General features: G+C 44.2%; 1 protein-coding gene across 3 annotated transcripts in view; it reads right to left on the bottom strand.

The window, feature by feature from the left end:
• LOC142577878 (uncharacterized) overlaps positions 1 to 21,571 on the bottom strand; it is a 51,987-nt gene extending 30,416 nt beyond the window's left edge. For all 3 annotated transcript variants that reach the window (XM_075687311.1, XM_075687310.1, XM_075687312.1), the window contains exons 1-4: positions 21,487 to 21,571; positions 16,658 to 16,736; positions 12,550 to 12,777; positions 2,020 to 2,181 (exon numbers count right to left, since the gene is read on the bottom strand). In XM_075687311.1, the coding sequence (XP_075543426.1) occupies positions 2,020 to 2,181; positions 12,550 to 12,598 (211 nt within the window). In that variant the 5' untranslated portion in view covers positions 12,599 to 12,777; positions 16,658 to 16,736; positions 21,487 to 21,571. The remainder of the gene's footprint in view (positions 1 to 2,019; positions 2,182 to 12,549; positions 12,778 to 16,657; positions 16,737 to 21,486) is intronic.
• Between the last annotated feature and the right edge of the window lie 503 nt (positions 21,572 to 22,074).

Genomic DNA, 22,074 nt, shown 5'->3' with positions numbered 1-22,074 from the left:
ATGGTAACGCGCTCCTCATAGTTGCTTACGCAGTTTTGTCTATCTATTCGTCGGAAAACATTGTGCATTCTCTGCAGCAAGCAAAGAATGTCGAAGTAAGAAAACGAAGGAAAGGAAGCAGAAGAAAAGCTATTTGACTTATAGGACAACAAATATCTGCATAATTCTGTCTAAAGACGCAAAAGCGCTAGTCGTGGTGCTTTGAATGTTATCCTATTGTACAAACACGACATCGTATATCTACTTTTCTCGGTTCGGAGCACCAGTTACAAAATAGGTCCTGTACATTGTTTGTCATCTTCCGTTGAAGCTGACAAGCATACATCGCCTTCTGAATTTTTACTGTACTGCATTTGCGTGTGGGGGTGGAGGGGGGGGCGTGAGTGCGCGCGCGCGAGAGCGCACGCGAACGTTCGAAGGCCGAGCAGATATTGTGTAATGCAGCCGAAGTTTACGCAATGAGGCGAGAGATCTCACTGCCCGGGAGCATGCTGAAGGTCTTCATAGGAATAAAACAGGCTTTTGGTGATATGCTTCAATTTGTTGTCGAACGGAGAAAATCGTCTTTACCTTATACAGTTGCTTCACAGTTAAAGCGGACGCATTAATATAATTTGTCTATTTCTCTAAATATCCAAGAAGCACCGGTGTCTTAAATATGATAAGAACTTTTACAGTGGTAACTGAGATTTAAAAGCATCGTTTCTAGTGCTTAATCTGAGTAGTGAGTGGTTCTACCGAATTGACAATGATTGTGGCCAATGTGCCATTTATGTTAATGTTCTGGCTGCAAAAGTTATTCTTACGGTACGACTGCTATATGCACGGACGTTAGGTACGTGAAGAGCAAATTCATTCATCAACGTTAGTACGCCTTGCAAGTCATATCGTTAGTGTGGGTCGTTGCATGCACCCTTCAGCATAATCAACTGCCGTACAGATTGTCAGCTTTTATAGGAAACGGCACTTATGCTATCAATTTACAAACATTTAGTTTGCAAGAGCTGTTTCTCATGTGCCAACCGAATTCTATATTACCGTGTGTAGCATTACGATTAGCCAGTACTCGGGATTACGAGTTTTTCTACACTTCCAAATCAACGTCGGACTCTGTCCATGGAGAGAGTCCGACGTTGATGTGCACTTGATGTACTATCCTTCTTTCTAGCATACTGAAATATGGGTTTTATGCGAGTATGATTGTCATTACTCTGTTAACACTGCTGTTGAAATGTAGTGAAAAAACTTATGCGAAGAAAGGCTCAGCGTGGTGTTCTCCATGACATACAAGCAAAACAGGACGAGCTGTGACATTACTAGCAGCAGGTGCCGTCTGCCGGCAGCAAAAGGAACAACAAAGGGCCCCCCCCTCACCAACTTAACCTAAAGTACTCAAGTTAATGCACAAATCGCGGCCTGAAACTATATTATTTCAACTTAGTCGTGTCTATGAAACGCCCCACGTTATTTGTCCTATGTGCGGGTGAGCCAGCAGGCTTACGTGTGCCGCCTAATGAAGCCATTTGCAATAATAAATGAGCCTACACCCAATTCGCTATGCTCTCCTCTCATCATCTGCTAGCTAAATCATAAATTTGTTAAACAACCATAAAAATATACTACAGAGCAAGCGCGGCCTGCAAAGAAACTACACATACAAAAAACACGTGCAGACAGCGAGGTGCTTCCACAGTGCCTAAGGGGGCATCTCAGAGCCTACTTGGGCTGCATATGGTGGCCGCTCGATTTCCTCTCATATTTGAAAGCGTTAATGCCGCTGTACCTTTATTTTAGCAGAGGTAATGTTATACTATGACATTTGCGGAGATCGCAAGCTCACATGCATTTAATTTTGGGATGTCAGAGCCCCTGTCGACAATGGAATCGCGCCATTATATAAACGCGCATTCACTGAATGCAGACCAGTTGTCAATTTGCAAGCGAAATAAAAATAGGGCGGATTTTGCACAGGAATGAAGCAAACATTGCATAAGTCAGAAAGCAATGGCAAAACCGCACCTCCGTGAGCTACACTGCGCCTCGCCTGGATGGGTGCGGTCACGTTCCCAGGACAACGCCCATGCCGCAGTGCTGATTGTTGCAAATTGCGGACCAAGCACGTCTCCACGCCTAGTGCCACCGTCTCCGGTTCCACTGCTTTGACGCTTGTGGCGCCTAGATCTGAAAGAGAGGCTCATTCAAACGCAGTATAAAAGAAAAGGAAATGTTGTCTAGCTGCGGACATCGTCGCCGAAATAACAAACGGCTAGAAAGAGACCCCGTTCTGAGCCAGGTGTTGAGGGCAAAAAACTATAGTAGCAGTCAGTGCGCTGGGCAGCAATCCTACTCTAATGAGAAGGTTATATTTTCATCTGCTCAGTGTTTGCTTGGTGGTCCCTGAAAGACCATAGTTATACGCTGTCCCATTCACCACACCGCACAATGATGTCACAAACAAAAGAATGGCACTACTATTGGCAGGTGGTGCTTTGTCTGCTCAATCATTCGCGTACTACAACAAAAACTATGTTTGTGCCAACCAATACAATAATTTAGGAATAACCAAGTCTGCCAATAATGCTTTAAACGATCACTAATGAAGCCAACTGATAAGTTTAACATTGATTTTTAGTGTTACTTGTGCAGTCACTATTCTATAATTCATGTTTTCATTCACCAGTGAATTTGCCGTAAGGATCATTGACATGCGATGCCTGTGAACTCTGAATAATTCTAAAAAGACAGTTCCTTGAAAGTAAAATTTTCTAGAAACTTTAATTTCACTGAGACAGCCGCGGTGAAGGGACGAATGACATACTAACTTCGAACCTAGCGAACTAAGCGAGTGCTTTCTCAATTAGCGAAATTGCTACTGCTTTAGGATAAACGAAACACGATCATCCTGTCCCTAGAAGAGATGAGACAACCGTTCTAACTAAAACTGCAGTTCCTTGCGTAATATTGTTTTACCGTAAAATCTTACCTGAGCGTCACTTTTGTACCGCAAATGAACAAAATGAAATGACGCTTATTACCGCTGTGTGCTTTCTGGTGTACTCGTAATAAATCTTTTATATATATCCTGACAGATATTTTGTCTCCTATCGCTCTCCTGTCATCTGTTTTGTAAGTTAGCAGCCCACCTAATTGCCTTCTATTATTTCTTATCATTCTCTTGCGACCTGTTTGCTATCACTTACCGATCTTTTGCTTGGGTTGTTTGGTTAGGCATCATGTCCAACGCTGATGCCCAACTAGTTAGCAATAGCGTAAAATCTCTACCATGATGCACACCCTTTCTCGATATTCAATTTTGCGCTTTGTTCTACGTTAAACTTACCTGATGAGTGCATATCAGGTACTCTCGCACATTTAGACATATTCGCCAACTTACGATGTGGCATAGATGGATTGGAAAATGCAATTGAAAGGAAGCTGTCTAGTACTGATCCTGACCGACTGGCGCTGGTAAACCCCTGTTAATTTGCACTCTGGCTCCGCTTCCAGTTTACAGCAAATTGAACATTCCCGTTTTAAGGCATCAGCATTCGCGCTACGATTGGTGTTTTCGTCCCAGAAAACTAGCTTGCTTTGAATAATCGAGGCATTAACTTGAAGGGACAGCCGCTGCCACAAGTAACCAGACGTAAATTCGTGTTTACAGTTTGCTGTTTCAGGACCAAGAACAACCATAGCGAGAACGGATACCGTGTGAATGGCGCAGCTCGAAGTCTCTACCAAATCGGTCACTGCTTCATTGAATAAGGCCGCCGCAACAAGACCTCTAAGATACCACGCTTTTCGTAGGCTTATCCAGCCAGTGGCGTTTGCTTAGCCGCTGTCTTCATATCTGCCTCTTCGGTAGTCTCGCAGGAGACTCCTAGAATTACGAATCAAAGCGCGAGTCTAGGGCAGGTCCTAATGTTTCGGAACTGTGTAGATAACGTTAGAAGTTGCACGTCATCAAGGATGATAAGTGCGAAGTACTAATTGCAAGTTTTAGTTGGAAGCTTATTATGCACGCGATATGTGCTCATATTTAAAGCAGTGGAAAGCAAGCAGCCTCCTGTCGAATTGTAACCTACCTCGCATCTTATCTTTTTTGGGCCTGTAAGACGAAAGCAGGGTATTCTTCTGCAACTCCCAACGCTCTATCTGTTAACAGACTAATGCCCAGCTAATAATTCCCGGTTGTATGAGGCACACAAAGTCTTATTCAGATATAGCTCGCGGGGTACTGTCAATATTCTGTGCTCATACTCTCAACATTCTGTGTTGATTTAATTAGAGCAAAATTACTTTGCCAAGCAGTTGCACTCTACTGGATGTACCACCTGCGCTTTTGATATTCTATTTCACAATTTCCCTAGTATATTTTCAGTGATGGGTAGTGATCTGCGATGTTTTGCCTTTTTTTACAGTTGCGCAATTCGGGCAAATCGAAAAGTTGCGTGTACAAGATATAAAGCCCTTCAGAAATATTCTCAAGTCAACTTTAGTATACCGTTTGCAATGCAAGTAAGTTGCACAAGTGGTTCTATGAGGGCGCAGTTACTCTCGCGCGATGACTAAGGTGGTTTTGTGAAAGTGCACATAGTTGACTTTGATTTTATTTTTATGGAACCGCCATTTCTTTCTGATTTTTTTTTCTTGTTGGAAGTGATGGTACATGAAAGATTGTTTCCTTCGATACCCATGTAGACTCTGCGGACAATGTTATATTTGTCTTTGTTGCGCAATGTTTATTGTTATGGAACGTGACTGGCTCACCTGTTGCAGTGACTCGCTTGATATCTGTAAGTATTCACCTGAACTCATAATATTCTTTCAAATGTATACTTCCGTCTTTTAAAGAAGGTGGCAATGTATACGTTGCCAACATTTCCAATGTATCTATAAATCAATCAGTCAGGAGGCCGAATTCTTCTTCAGCTGTTCGGCTTGTGCTGCATCTGGGCAAGCAGAATCATGCCTAAAAATTGGTGGCACGGATTTTAAAAAATGATATAACTGAAAGCCTCCAGTGGGTACAGTAAGAAAAAGCAGCTATGACATCACAAAAAAGGGGCTCATCTCATACAGGTGGAAATATTTCTACGTTGCATTCAACCCGGCTTTCCTGTGTCACCTTGGAATATGGATCTTTACGGTTAACGCATTTCATCTATATATTTTTCTTTGACTTCAAGCATGAAGTTTAGGAGCAGTCAGGGCCATAAAACAATGGTGGCTTTGAATGGTTTTGCTAACGTAGTATTTCTATGTTATGGCTTTCGGCTACAACAAGAAAGTGGGAACGCTGTGTTTTTGACAGCATCGTCTGGTGAAGATGAGCCATGTTATCGCAAATAATGCTTGTGAGGAGCGAAAAAAACAGAAAGAAGAGCTTTAAGAACAATAGCATTCACCACAAAGAAAGCTTCGATGGCTGCCATTGTGAACACCGGTATCTAGAGTAGGTCGCCATCTATAAGTAATACTTTTCCTTTGGAAAAATAACATTGGTGCATGACAAAATATCTGAACATAAGCAACCTAATATAAACATGTTCACGTCAGAAACATATTGCATACTCCAGTTAACATGTTTGCAAATTTACTAAACTGTGCTTAAAAGCGAATCGCTAATGAACCCAAATAATTGAAGATAACTATAAAGTACGCTATGCTGAGTGCTCGTGCCCTTACAGTTTTTCTTCTTTTGCTGTTCACTTCGCTTTTAATATTAAATATTAAATAAATATTAAAATTTAAATATTAAAGAAAATTAGCTTTTGTTTTACAGCTCATAAACTTTTGCCCCTCATTCGTTGTTTTCGAGTCCAAACTGCTCAGCTCTTTATTTTCTACTATCTCGCATTAATGACCGTGTCCTGCGTGGAACTTTTGTTGGAAGTCATGCCATTAGCAAGGGCTCTATTGTGCAGGCCGCTGGGTTTGGGGGCAGAATTGCTAAAGCTAGCTGCAACAAAGGACGCCAAATAGAACATTGTGCGTTTTTCTGACAGACAAGTAAATGGCAGAAAAAGTAAAAGTTTGATAAGAGGATAACAACAGAAAGAAGATTGGTGGGTGCAAAATAGAAAATACATGTAATTCAATGTATTTTCCAGGCGGCTGCATCAGCCTTCCATTTCAAGCGCAGAGAAGAAACAATTTTGTGCGCAACATTTCCTCTACTTGATCACACAGAAAGATAAAGAAATGTCATGACAAAGCGGTGCCCGAAGCACCATGCAGCTTTTGTCCGTTCAGACTTGCTCTTCCTTAATGCTCTGCAATGTCAATGTTGAGTCATGTCGCTTGCGGGTCAGTGAATGACAGAGAAAGAATTCTGTCGCGACCTTCCGTTACCATAGGTTCTAGCTAACAAAAATGGCATGTGTGTTCCTCAGTAAGAAGCTTTATAAGCTCTAATTTATGCATGCATGCAATCGTTAATGTTTATGAGATGAGTCAAATAATGACGCGTTTATGTTGACAAACCGCAAAATCTTCAACGGTTAAAAGCAGTGCTCTCTGCACGAGTGAAACATTTCGTTGGATCTAAATATCTCGAAGTTGCGATACAGATTTGCTCGCGAATCGCAAATACTTCGGAAGTACTTTAGGTTTTCTGTCCTATCATGATTGTAATCAAGCTTGACAGTTATATTTTATATTTTAGATATATTTAGTTAGACGTTAGATTTTAGTTAAGTTGATATTTAGTTAGTTTAGTTGAGTTTAGTTAGTTAAGTTTAGTTGATATTTTACACGACATAGCAAATAGGCTGCATGTATATGGTCGGTACTCCAACAATGATCTTGCGCACCGCAGGGCTCCCTCTTTCTCTCCCACTTGTAATTCCTCGTTGTTCTCATTCGTCTAATCCCCGCTCCTCCTGCGCGTCTTCGTCGGAAATCGCGCAGTGCATCCCCCAAAGTTTCTTTAATGCGTAAGCATTCTTTGCAGAGCACCCGAGAACTGTCACGCGAAATGTGTAGTGCCTTGTGTCTGCACAAAAATTAGTAATTTGCGAAAGCATTTAATTTTTATGATAGTGTAAATGGGGATGATTTGCGGCTTTTAAGCGATAAGGAGCAATTTAAAGCAAAACAGAATAAAATAAAGCCAGAATACCTATAAACACAGGGCTCCTTAGAAAACGCATGAGCAAGCTTACATTAGGGGTGGACCAACTAAAATTTGGGGGTGGGTCGATTTGAAATGTGGGGATGGCTGAACTTCAAATTTGAAGGTAGGCCTACTGAAGTTTCAGTGTCGGCCAACTTGAAATTTAGGGGCGGGTCAACTTAAATTAGAGGTGGGCCAACTTAAGATTAAGGGCTGGGCCAACTTGAAATTTGAACGTGGGCCAATTGAAATTTGGGGGTGGACTAAATTCAAATCTGGGGGTGGGACAACTTGAAATTCGGACGTGGGCCAACAGAAATTTGGGGGTGGGCCAACGTAAATTTGTGGATGGGCCAAGTTGAAATTCTGGGGTGGGCCACTTTGAAATATGGGGGTGGGCCAACTCAAATTTGGGGGTGGACCACTTGAATTTTGCATGTCGGTCAACTTAATTTTAGGGTGAGTTAACGTGATATTTGGGGGCGGGGCAGCCTAATTAAAATTTGGGGGTGGGCTAATTTACATTTCCCGACGGGCCACCTTCAATTTGGGGGTGGGCCTACTTGAAATTTGGGGTTGACTCAACTTAATATTGGAGTTGGGCCAACTTGTAATTTGGGGGTGGACCTACTTAAACTTGGGTCTGGGCCAACTTGAGATTTTCGGAGGGCCCAATGTCGAATTGCTCGCTGCTGAGTGTGATATGAACACCTCGCGGGCAAGCGAGCGTGTTCAGACGCTTGGCGCGTGTCCATTGCGCCTTAGCGAGCGCAGTCAGAACGCCAGCGAGAGCTTGCGCAGACAAGCAACGCACGCATAGCACAGGTTTCCTTGAGCGACAGCGACGGTGACATGGGACCGCAGCGATGCACTGTCCCCTCACGCAACGCCTCACGCGCTACTGCGGCAGCTGGTGCTCCCCTTCGACCGCTCTGCTCCGTCGAGGCGCACTCGTTGCCCGGGGTTCCGGCCCAATTGATACGATTGCATTGAAGGGGGCCAGATGCGACTAGAAAGCCTGACAGGTATCTGCTAAAGCCAAAGCATTCTTTGCCACCGGAAAAGCTATGGGTAGACACGCATACGCTAGAAAAAGCAAGCAAGCAAAACTAAGCAAAAACGATGTCACAGCCGAGCCAAGCAATGTTTAAGCATTAGTACACAATTCTCAGAATTTCTGTAGTTTTTTTCTGGAGACTTCGCGCCGGGGCGGCACTTACAACTACCACCATTGCCATAAATCGGACCAAGGTTATACCATCTGCAGAGAACTTTCAGAAATGCGTCAGCAACAAATGCCCTTCATTGCCATTCGTAATTCCATGAAACAATGGCGGGGAAGGGACATCCACAAAAGGATTCCTTCAAAATTACCTACCTCACAACGGTCATTGATGAACTTGGGCAATGCATTTCACAAGTCACTCAGAATAAAACAGGCCTCTACGCTTAATCCCAATTTCATTCACACACCATCCATGTGGCAGCCCACGCGAATGAAAAACGGCTGGCTTAACTTATCACGTTACGCCAGTGAAGCAAAGATGAATTTTCCGTTGCTTAAAATTTACTCTTCTAAAAAGTATTCTACCATAGGGCGAGAATTATATTAGAAAGCTATAGCGCTGTCTCAGCTCTGGAGCTTCTCGGAGAGAGACGTCCGAAACTGCCTCTTCTCGGTGATTCTCAAGTCGCGGCAGGTTTTCGCTATGCCGCGGAGGTACAAGGGCCTATTCATAACCATGTCGCCTTGTTGCCAACCATTTTGATCACACGCGCACTCGTAGAAACTCAGTAGAAAATGTCATAAAAATCCAGTTTCATTATTTCTAGCGAAGACCTCCAAGAATGCTGAAGGACGTCTTTCGTCACAAGCTCTAGTATTTGTTGTTGGTTTATTGTTGTTGTTGCTCTATTATTTATGTTGGCTCGTTGGTTCCCTGCTCGAGTTTCATCATGAAAGTTATATCTCGCAGGCTCAGAGTTTCAGCATTTTTTTATGCTAAAGGGTCAAATTGCTCACTGAGCGAAAAATCCAGCGTGTTTTGCCTGTAGCAGAGAAACAGCAGGTAAATTTTTATTGGCTGCGACCCCACGGCACGAGCACGCCTAGATGCAGCAAAGCGGGACAAAGAGAGCACCTGCTTCCGCAATAGCGCGCCAATGTGTTGCCTGAAGGGAGATGGCACAGCCGCGACGCAACGTCAGCCTCGCTCTCACTCTCGGAATCCTTCGTTATCCGCATGTTCCTTGTCCGCGCAAGCTCTCACCTGGATTCTAACTGCGCGTCGGTAAGGCCAAATCAAAACGGGCCGAGCATCTCAACGCACTCGCTCGACCGCGAGTTGTTCCTAACTCGAATGAACGCTTACCGGCGTTCACTTGTACCTTAATGATTTCGCATTTACAACTCATAAGCGCTTACGTGTCCTCGGATTATTCCACTCATGCTGGTCGTCCATGGTTGCTTTGTACCACCGGTAGCGAAAGGTCGTGTCCATTAGTGTTCTGAACAAAAGATCAGTGCTCACCGGTAACAGTGAACCGTCCTACGTGCCATTAGCTTGCCACGCTCGCAGGCCTGTCGCCATCCGGGCAGGTTTTGATGACGTTCAAGCACATGGTCCACGGTAAAATGAAGCGTACGAGTTGCACAACACAGAGGACCCTGTCCTCGACTGCGCCAGATTTGTTGTACAACTAATAAGTCAGTATGCCAAGGTAGTCATACTCTCTCAAAACATCCTTGTTTATTATAACTTCTCCTTCTCCACTAAAATATTTCCTCTTCTTGTACCTTACACAACTCCGCTCTTTTTGGTGGTATCTATCTTGGACACAGACAGACGGCCTATCTCCGCTCGGTCTGTACAAACAGCTACTAGGCCTTTACGTTTCTTCAGTAAACGTCTTTGCTACAAACTTGGACCATTGGTACGTGCTAGCAAGTTTCGGGCACTCTTCAATGACCCTCTTTGACGCCAGCTTCGATAACTGGGTATGTGCCATTGGTTGTGTGCCGCTCAACAATGACAAAAAAGATCCTTTAGAGTTCTCCAACTTTCGCGAAAACGAGCCCGTGACATGCGCAGGTTTTACGGTGGTCCCGCTAGATGGCGCAGTTTATGCATTAAGAACAGCGAAAGAGAAGCCCCACGGCATATATGTGTCGGCGTAGGCAATCCGGCATGACCCTACGCTGCTTCAATGCGAATGGTGCTAACGCTGACATTCATCGTGAGATGGCTTCTGCTGGATCATTTTGTTGTCTTCATTTCTCGCCATGATCTATCTATATTATGCTTTCATTTCAATTAACCCAGCTTTCTGTCTTACGGGAAGGAGCTATATTGTCATGCGCGGCAAGTAATGTGCGTAGTATATCATAGCGTACCAGGTGAATATTCAAGGTTCAGCTGGCTTCAAGATGGAAGAACCCTTTCGACGGCGTTCAAGAGCTCTTTGCTAGCAGGATGTTTTAGTGCACAAATAAAAAAATAATTTTTTACCTAGTTGGTCCACTCAAGTACCTGTTTACTCTTACATGCTATTTCATATCTGCACAATTTCTGTGATGTAAGTATTTAGCGTCTACCTCAGCATCCGCACATGCAATTAGTCCGAAAAATATTTTTATGGCGATAGTATTTATATGGACACTCCCGGAGAAATTCTGGTGACGGCGTCTCCGCGAGGTGCTGTAGAAAACCTACATGGCATAGGACCATATCACGCCCTGCACACCATATGCCGTGCGTGCGAAGGAAAGCGGACAAGGGTGAGCCTAAAAGGTTCATGGCTTTACGCGCACCAAATGTTGAAGGGTACGTGCTAAGGAATTTTTTGCTGCAAGTTGAAACCCACACAAAAGGAAGACACATAGAAGACAACACGGGCCGCCCGTGTTGTCTTCTGTGTGTCTTCCTTTTGTGTGTGTTTTAACTTGCGGCAAAAGACATGTATTTCAGCAAGCGCCAACTAGGTCAACAAGCAGTTCTGGTGCTAAGGTGTGTGCGAGGCGGGAAGGGGCGACGTCAGCGCGTGTTACCGCGACCAAGCGTGCAGCTTTGGAGAAAAACCTCCGGCGGGGAAAAACGCTAGGCGAGCCGAGATGGCAGTGGCTGCATGGTCAGTGTCTTCGCGGATGCACAGACGTGATGTCACCTCCACTGCTGTCGTCTGCTTCCGCTACATTCCGCCATCTTGGGGAACCTTATGAACAGGCGCGCGCATAGGCCTATAGGTTCGCCAACATGGCGCCGCCGCAAACCAGAAGTCGTGGAGTATCCTTGAATGACGTAGGTGCATACTATATATACTCCGCTCCATACATAGGAGTCAGCGCTTTGGAAGCTACCCAAGAAGTTCGGTCAAGAAAAGCTATCGCTCCGCGCGTTCCGTCCGTGCTTCTCTGAGCGTCGACAGCGTTCGCTCGCGCGAGCAGGCATGTGAAGCTCCTCACTACGGCTTGCAAATAAAAAAAACCCCAAAAAGAACAAAATAAAGTATAACAGTGATCTTGAGCAACCCATTACGAGCCGTATACCACAGTGTGTTTGTTTCCAAGGACTAAAACTTGTTTCATTCAATACTGAGTCTATACAAAAAATAGTTGCGCAGAATTACGGTCAAAAGGTACCGAACTATATCCAAGCGCGAACGAAACCACAGCAAGAAGTGTCTCTAGCCTCCGCAGCGTTGACTACTCTGTATGAAACGAAGTATAGTATCACGTAATTTGAAGTTTCGGAGACACCTTGAAGCGAGAAGCAGCAGAAGCGTTCGCTCCCCCCTATTAGTGATCGTCATCACGCCAGCGTTGTGACTGGGAGTGTTCGCGGTTATCGAGCGATAGGTTTTCATGTTTGCATGCGCGCGTTATATACGCCATGCTTGCTAACTTAATTAGTAAACGCATCTGTACTGTAATTTATATGGTCGAGAAAGCTATGAACGCGAGTTCGTGTAGTCGTTTAATACTTTGTATCGCTAACAGTGCTTATTCTTTCTCGTGAAAGTGTCCTTTCCTAAATACCACGTTGTCCACAGTCAGCACGAAACGAAGAAAGTCGGAATGATATCACCAGTTGTTGTAGCCAAATCTATCACTGAAGCAATAGGCCCAGGTTACAAAGTAACCAAGATGGGAAGTGGCGATCTTCTACTCGAAGTTCGCGACAAGCCACAACATGACAAACTCTCAAAACGTGTAGCGTTTGTTGACATTCCCGTTTCTGTAGGACCACACAGGTCGATGAACACAGCGCGCGGTGTCATCTCGGAAGATGACCTTTTTGAACTTACCGAAAGTGAATTACTAGAAAGATGGCAAGAGCAGAGCGTCGTCAAGGTACAAAGGATAAAAATAACGCGAGATGACAAAGAAATACCAACTAGGCATATAATCGTCCCCTTTGGAACTAGCAACTTACCAGACTCGATAGAAACAGGATACTGTAAACTCTGTGCAAGGCCATACATTCCTAATCACGCCGATGCTTCAAGTGTCAGCGGTTCGGGCACGGTTCGCAAAGCTGCCGAGGGCGCACTACTTGAGCAAAATGTGCATCAAACGAGCATTCGTGCGACACTTCCAATCCCACCACCCTTTGCGCCAACTTTGAAGGGGATCACCCCGCGTACTCTCGTTCTTGCCCATCCTGGAAAAAAGAAAAACAAATGATCGAAATCAAAGTAAAACTGAACCTTTCCTTCCAAGAGGTGCGCGAACGCTTCTCCATCAATCAATCTAGTTAATCCTACACCGATGTGGCGCGACGGGGGGCAGTGCTACATCCTTCGGCAGCCGCCCAAGTCACACGGAGTGTGACGGCGGTCACGCCATCAGCCTCCCCCCCCCCCCCGCCTGGAACAACCAGCGCTGTACCAGCTCCCGCAAAGGAGGACCAGCAGACCCTCGGGCCTGTTGGACCCAAGGCCACTGCGCGTGTAGGTAGGCCCACCATCCCTGCGAACGTGCCCGCTGCGCAGGCACTGTCCACCGCCTCAGACGAGGTGATGGATAGGAACACAAATCCGGCGTCTCAGACGCCCAAGGAACGGGGCAGCTCCCTCGAGCGCGCCGGGAAGAAAGAGAGAGCACGTATCAAGGGGCCTGGAAAGGCCTCGTGAGCTAATCTAATCTATATTTCTTAGACACACAACACAAAACACATACATTATGGATACACAGATAATACAATGTAATGCCAGGGGTTTACTCCACAACCTAGACGACATTAAATAACTCTTAAATAAGTACAATCCAGAGGTGTTGTGTGTCCAAGAAACGCATCTTAATCCTTGCCGGCAACTACAGCTTAAAACAACTCTTGAGGCAGTTACAGTCCGTGCGGTACTGCTTAATAAGCTGATCATAATTACCTCTGTATATATCCCCCCGAACTACCAACTTTCAAAAACAGAATTTCACACCTTTATCCATGAACTGCCCGAAGCTTACGTTGTCGTTGGATATTTTAATGCGCACAACACCCTTTGGGGAAGCCGTCGTTGTGATGCCAGAGGACGCTTAGTTGAAAGCTTCCTCGTCACTACTGATGCTTGCTTGCTAAATGGAAAAGATCCTACATTTTACAGTGTCGCAAACAAAACATTTTCATCTATCGACTTAAGCACCGCATCGAGTCCACTCTTGCCGCATCTGGAGTGGAAGGTGATTAAGAATGCGTACGGGAAGCGACCATTTCTCCATTGTCATAAAACTAACAAAAGGTGATGAGTGCTCTCCACATGGCTCCCGGTGGAAAGTCGATTGTGCCGATTGGGCACGATACAGGAAGCTGACACATTTTCCTTGGAATGACATCTGTAATCTTTCTATCGAAGATGCAATGGCATCTTTCACGGCGTTTATAGTTGATGCGGCATCAATGTGTATCCCCATAGCAAATGGATCGCCCTGTAAGCGACGTGTTCCATGGTGGAATGACGACTGCGAGAAAGCGCGTAGAAATCAAAATAATGCTTGCAGCAACCTTCGAGACTCTCTAACTACAGATAATTTGATCATTTTCAAGAAAATAAAGTCCGAGGGAAAGCCAAAAGAGAAAGCTGGCAAATATATATTTGTAGCATTAACTCTTATACTGACGAACGAAAAGCCTGGAACAGAATAAATAATATCAAAGGTCGGCAAACTCATCCTCTACCATTAGTAAACACGCAAGGAAATACTCTTAAGGACCAAGCTGACTCTCTAAGGGCACATTTTGAAAACATTTCTAGCTCACTGCATTACTCCTATTCATTCCTTAGATACCAGCCACAAGCTGAGCGACTGCCTCTGGGTCGAAAAGGCAAGAGCAATGAATGCTACAACCATCCTTTTAATATGGCGGAATTTCAGGCTGCACTACATAGTTGTAATAAATCGGCCCCTGGAACCGATCGAATAGTCTATGAGATTATTGAACACCTACACCCCGAAGCACACAAAACACTCCTCTCTCTTTTTAACGCCATATTCTCTGCCAGCTACAAGATCCCGTCAGCCTAGAAGCAAGCAGTCATAATCCTTATTCTGAAAGAGGGCAAGGACCCGTCTTTGGCTAGCAGCTATAGGGCTATAGCTCTAACAAGCTGCCTATGTAAGCTTTTTGAGAAAATTATTAAGCGGCGCCTGGTGCATTTTCTTGAAAGCAACAAGATACTAGATCCCTTGCAGTGCGGCTTCATGGAACATAGATCCACAACAGATAACTCGTCCGCATCGAGACAAACATCCGGGATGCCTTTGCGCACAAACAGTTTTTCTTATCAGTATTTTTAGACATGGAGAAAGCATATAATACTACTTGGCGTTTCGGAATCCTTCGTGATCTAGCTGGAATGGGCGTCCGAGGCAACTTGATAAACGTGATTCAAAGTTATCTGTGCAACCGCACATTTCATGTTCGGTTTAGTAAAGTCCTGTCTCGTCTATTTACTTAGGAGACTGGTGTGCCACAAGGTGGAGTGCTGAGCTGTACTTTCCTCCTTGTAAAAATGAATTTACTCGATACTATCATACCACGTACAGTGTTTTATTCCGTATACGTAGATTATATCCAAATAGCTTACAAGTCATGTAATCTTAGCATCAGCGAGCGACAAGTGCAGCTTGGCCTGAATAAGTTGTCTAAGTGGGCAGACGAGAACGGCTTTAAACTAAACCCTTGAAAAAGTACATGCATTCTTTTTTCCAATAATAGAGGTTTAATACCGGAGCCTGTTATTGTACTTAATGGAGAACGGCTATCTGTTAGTCATGAACATAAATTTCTAGGCCACATTTTAGACTCAAAACTAACTTTTATCCCACACTTAAAATATTCTAAAATGAAATGCGTGAACGCAATGAATCTACTGAAGTTCTTGTCCCGCACATCTTGGGGAAGTGACAGAAGATGCCTTTTGAGCTTGTACAAAAGTCTTATACGGTCACGCCTTGACTATGGAGCCATTGTGTATAACTCTTCCACGCCTAGTGCTTTGAAGGTGCTCAATTCCGTCCACCACTTGGGTATCCGTCTCGCTAGTCCTGGTGCGTTCAGGACTAGCCCCGTAGAAAGCCTGTACGCTGAATCTAACGTATGGTCCCTACATCTTCAAAGAACATATTTAAGTCTCTCATACGCCCTCAAAGTGAAATCAGATTTCCATCATCCATGCCATTCAGTTATTTACGACCTGTCTACGGCTAGGCTTTCCCGTAACCGCCTAGGCACTAGACCCCCTCTGTCCCTTCGGTTGGAAGCATTGTCCGAAGAAACAGGTGCGCCGATTTTAGAGAATGTTATAATGACAACTACGCGGCCTCCACCGCCGTGGGATTGGCAGTCAATCAAATGTGACGTCTCGTTTGCAGAAATATCAAAACGAGCACCTGAGGCACACATACGGTCACATTTTCTTGAGCTTCAGGAGAAATATTCTTGTGCTGAATTCTACACAGATGCCTCTAAGTCTTCTTCTGGTGTTGCTTACGCAGCACTAGGACCAGCATTCTTAATATCCGGCACATTGAACCCACATACATGTATCTTTACAGCGGAAGCATATGCAATACTCTCTGCAGTGAAGCACATCAGGCAAACGAATCTTACCAGGGCTATAGTATTCACAGACTCATTGAGTGTAGTGCGAGCCCTTATAAATATACGTAAACATAAAAACACCGTCTTTAATGAACTGTATACATTGCTATGCTCAGCTTATAGTGCTAAGCAAACGATCATCCTATGCTGGGTACCTGGCCACTGTGGCATAAAGCGCAACGAAGCTGCTGACGAGAAAGCTACTTCAGTAGCTTTTAGTGACACGGACATAAACATACCCATCCCAGGCACAGATCTGAAAGCACACTTGCGTCACAAGCTGAAAACCCACTGGCAGCAACAGTGGAATGCTCAGATATCAAACAAACTGCACTTGATAAAACCCAAATTAGGATATTGGGTATCGGAGAGAACATCACGATATCACGAAGTGCTCCTTTGCCGATTAAGAATAGGACACACTTACGACACTCACTCTTACCTCTTGACTGGGGGGTATCCTCCGACTTGTAGTAAGTGCGGCCAAAATCTCACAGTCCTGCACGTTCTTATTCAATGCCCTGCAATAGAAGCACAGAGGAAAAGGTATTTCATTTCTTCTGATAGCGAAAATATTCCTCTTCACCCCAAATTTTTCCTTAGCAATGAACCGCTTTTTAATCCGAAACTAGTCTTAGAATTTTTAGCTGAAACAGACACTCTGGAAATCATTTGGCCAGGGAATTTTTAGCGCACGTATAACAGCCCCTGTATCCAAAGTCTTTCTTGAAGCTAAAGTGTCACTGTTATGGTCTATAGCATCGTGCTTTTAATGAAATCACATTACCATAGCCCACACCACTACTTAGTCAGTGCGATTATTTTAACAACTATATATTTTACGCCATCCACAGCGACCGATTTTAGGCCTTTTTACAGCCAGACAATTCATTGTCTACACCATTCACAATGCACCGTTAACATTACCTTTGTCATGGCGCTCTTTGGCCATACCTCGCCCTTGCGCCATAAAACACCACACATCATCATCGTCCTTCGCTTGTGCAGCCTCCACGTACGCATTATATCAGCGCTCCGCTGCTAAAGAGCGCTGCTGAAGTTTGCGGCATGTCGTAACGTGTTTGTGTACCCACTATTGAAAAAGGCCCATAGACTGTTGCAGCCACAGGATCATTTATTTTATTTATTTATATCGTTACCTTGAGCGCCTACACGCTATAAACGGAGGTGGGTAGGGGGGGATACAAAATCAGAAGACGTAGTAGCAGCTGTATCGAGTCTGCTCAACGGAATCCATATCACGCACAGAAATGTAGCATAAGATGAAAGGAAATTAAATGCAAGCAGTTCGTCAGAAAAGAAAAAAAATTAAGTGCGCTTATATTATCCAGGGTTTATATTATGAAGCAAGAAAACCAACAGAGAATGTCAGGGTGCATGAATTCAAAGTTCCAGAATGCATGCGTAAAAACCCCGAATGGGAAAAGATTAAAGAATTGTCGCTTATTTGTGTAGGGCGAAGAACAACCATCACAAGTGTTCACCAAGATAAAAGGATATAGACCAAGAGCCGCCATAGCATTTTGGTGCCACTAGGTTGGTTGCTTGGATGTTCAAAAAAAGAAAATCGTTTTCGGGCATTTAATGGCTACAGTGGTCGACGGCAAACTGTTCCACTGAGGAATTCTTCTCGATAAGAAAATTATACAGAAGGCGGCATTCCTACACATATATTCCCTTATCATTTTACAATGGTCTACGCATGAAAGAACATAATGAGGCACAAAATAATGAGATTCACGCGAAATACCAATGTGCCAATTATATTTCATGCAATAATTTTGTATGAAGCATGGCGGTTCTCCAGTGACCGCCAACCCAACACTGCCCTGGAGTTCTTTGCACTTAAACAATAGTCTTTGACATAACAGCTTCTCAATTATTCTATTTATTTTTCTTGTTTATCTTTTTCGATGGCAGTTGGAGAGTCCCGCATAGTACAAGCTTAATTTATCATCGTTCTTGCGTTTAATTTATATGAAAGCTCCGTTGAACTCACAGAACAGTGGTTACTTCGACGTAAATGCCGTATGTACTCGTGTAATGACCGCGTCCGTGTAAACGCCGCAACCGAAACTTCGCAAAAAGATATCCCCGAAAAAGTACATTTTAAATTTACCCGTGCATAAGACGCACCCTTGATATTTGGGAAGGTTGACAGTGTTATCTGTTGTGTGGTAAGCGAATTACGAAGCTTTTCTTTATTTCTTTGTGGCACAACAAGCCAACCGGGCCGATTTTTCGGCGCCTCTAGGTAGCAAAATCACAGCCTCAGAGATTTAGTGGCTGCCTCCGAGACGCTGCCATCGCTGGTCTGTGGGGCATCGCCATTTATTCTAGCCGGCTGGTTACGCGCCACGGAAATAGCCAAGGATAGCTGGAGCCAGAAAAAACCAGTAATATAGTTAAATAATAGCAAATACCAACGAAAATATTTACGAAAAACAAATTTATGTCTATTTCTCCGTGTAATGACCACACGCCTGATTTTCAGCCCAAATCCCGGGAAAGAAACCTGAGGCCGTTACAGGAGTATGTACGGTACCTTCAGATTTACACTCTTTAGCAACACCATAGTCTAAGCGTCGATGACAATAAAGACGCAGTATAATGCACACCTAAATACTTGGATTCTGAAGCCTCCTTCGGTGGAAGCGCCATTTAGGCTGTCAGAAGGAGAGCTTGTCGATTGTTTCGCTTAAAAACCTCACACGCACTGTTTATTTAAATAAATGTCATTCTCCATTTAGACATTATTTGTATCATGTCGAGATCATTCTCAGTTTTGCAACAGTTATTATTGGTGCATATTTTTATACAACATACTATCATCAGGAAAAACGTGCTATATTTTAGGGGTGTGCGACCCTTTCGACCACCAGCGCCGTTGTCAACGGTAATGTCCAACTAGTTATTTTTTCTAAGAATTAAATAGAATTTGACAAGTACCATTTCCTTTCATCTTATAATGCTATGCAATGATGTTTTTTTTATAACCAATGGTGGACTACTAGTGATAGAATTTAAATGACGAGTGCCTTCCTCGTCAGCCAAGTACTTGAATGTCCCGGTGGAGTCTAACCGTGCCCTTCATGTGCCCAGATATCTCAATTACAAAGCTCCGTTCCCAATAATATTGATGCCTTAAAGATTCTCGAGAACTAATCTATCACTTTAGCTTGGCCTAGCTAGCATTCGCCTTTAGTGTCCCTTTAGCATCGAAGTGAGCTACGTTTAGCAATTATCCTCCTTGTTTGGGCTGAATCCGTGGTTTATTGTACCCGCTGTGGTGGCGTAGTGGCTATGGCATTGTGCTGCTACAGCCGAGAGAGCGTGATCAAAGTACTGCCGCGGTGGCTGCATTTTATTAGAGGCGAAATGCAAAAACGCCCCCCGGGGGGGGGGGGAGGGGGGGGAGGCGGGTGCCCCGCATGGGGTACCCGCCTCCCCCCAGATGGTCAAAGAACCCAAGATGGTCAAAATTAATCCGGAGTCCCCCTCTATGGCGTGTCGTATAACCATATCGAGGTTTCGGCACGTGAAACACAAATTTCAGTTAGTAGCTAGTTTAGCGGCTTCCGCTACACTGCGGTGCCAGTGCGAAAAATCCCACTCGCCAATCATATTATGAACGTGATGGGGGAGGTACGTTTTAATTCGACTCGCATGAACAGACGCGGCAGCTACATTTCGCTGCATGGTACGCGGTAGTACACTGAATTTGTGAAATTCAACGAGTTCCACGAACAGTCACCTGCATTCCCTGGCTCCTAACTTGAAAACTAACCAACGTCTGGGCTGTCAAGGAGTTACTAAATTACTGGTGCTTCATTTACCAAGTCAGGCTCGTTCATTGGTGAAACGACTGCCTGCCCTACTTGTACTTCTCGCGGCGGTGAAGAAACAATATCGCGTCTTCAGTGCATGTACGCGCGGTATAGTAAGAAGATGCATGAACTGGCTGTGTACTACGTCAGGCACACTGCTCCATCGGCCACTGTCAGAGGAAAGAATACTTGCGCAGTAGTCACAACGTAGTACGTGTGCTCCAGAGAAAGCCAGTGCGTCAGTTCGCTTCCTCCAGGCCGAAGGAGCTGGAGACGGACTGTAATATTGACATGTGCCGCCTGAATTTTGTGCGCCTATTCCCATTTATATGCTCGTTTTTCTCCCGTTTTCGATCTATTTGCAAGGTAGCAAGCCGGACTCTTTCTGGTTAACCTCCCTGCCAAATACCCTTCGTTCTTCTCTCTCATCTAGCACATGTAATGGCTGCAAGGTAAGCACGTATGACGAGTTGCTGTGCACGTATTCTAGCCACACAGATTGGGTGCATAGCTTTCTCTTAATTATCCGCTGCATCTCTAGAGTATAAACAGGATGTACCATACTTATCTTTAATAATTGTCCGCCCGTACGTCTGATGTATATTCAGATACTTCGTTCTGAAAATCTTACCACCCGCTAACTTTTACGAGCGCTTGTAGTTCTGATTTGGCTAATTATTCTGCTGGCACTGGAAAATAAAATATGAAGAACTCTTGTAGTCAAATGAGCCGCCTTCTTTAATGTTATAAATAAAACTCTTTTTTTCACTGATGCTGTTTAACATTACAAAGTGAAGCAATGAAAGAGTACGTGCACTGTGGGCTCGTGATTATTTTCGACATGAGGGGTTCGTTGATATGTCAGTGAGTGTACCGACGCAGAGAAAGGTATTGCATTTATCACCAGTTGAAATGCAGTTGCTGCGAGCCGCATAGGAAAGCCTAACATAATGTTCATCTGCAGACCAACACCAGGGATTTGGTCGCCACTGCTCTTGGAAGTTTTGTTAAGGATCATTAACTCTTTTTTATTTCATCACAGCTCTTTATTTACCATTAGCCTAAGACCACCAACATTCAATAAAATAATTTGGACGGCATAAATGGTCAGAAGCAGAGGCTCTTTCCCCAAAAACGGCTGGTCTGAAATTACTTTGTTTCATATTGTATTTATTATTAAAATGAAATGCCCGGAATTTTAATCATCCTATAAGCTTTCGACTTTCTGTACGCCTTTTCTTTACGATATGTAGTGGCGCTGGTGGAATATGACAAGAGGTTACCTGAGTTATAATACATATGTAACAAATCTGATGAAGAAAGACCCAAAGAATGTTCTTGACGCTGATACGTCTGGAACAACATTTATATTTCAGTATCCATCAAAACAGCATCACTGAACTTGACCTGAAAGAGAGCTTACCTCCAATACCAGCATCGCTTCATTCGTAGGCTCATGGATTCGGGGACAGTGCTGCAGGAGTGCGCAAGAACAACGTACAATGAAGACCTCACTCTGGTAACAGGTCTGAAATAATTTTTTTCTACGAATCATTTCTTCAGTGGCAGCTGCGAGAACACCGCCCTTGTATTATTTAGAGACAGACAAATGCAATGACAGCCCGCCCACAAGCTCGCCTGATGTGCGTAGCGAAAGATATCCCGGTTGAAATGCCTCATGTCTATCGCATCTTGTTATTTTCTTTGTTTTGGTGGCATAAAGCAGAGAAAGGTCTTTTGAGAGACCCGCAGGATGCATTTGCATTCAAATAGTCGGGACAATATGAGACATGCTGCGCAAACAGCAACTTACCCGTCGAGTTAGACCTCAAAAGACCTCACGTCTGCTAACTCTCAGCTTGAAAACAAGGAGATATACCACTAGCGCATTACCATAAATATATATAAAGTTGGAAAATAAATAGAAACTGCATCCCCAGCAACAACAATTGCCCTTGCTGGGGTCTGAAGAGAGACAAATTAAAAGAAAAGCGTTGTAACTGGCAGCGGC

Source organism: Dermacentor variabilis, chromosome 4 (assembly GCF_050947875.1).
Source record: "Dermacentor variabilis isolate Ectoservices chromosome 4, ASM5094787v1, whole genome shotgun sequence".
Lineage (NCBI taxonomy): Eukaryota > Metazoa > Arthropoda > Arachnida > Ixodida > Ixodidae > Dermacentor > Dermacentor variabilis.
Note: the sequence above shows the minus strand (reverse complement) of the source record. Positions and strands in the feature narration are given on the sequence as shown.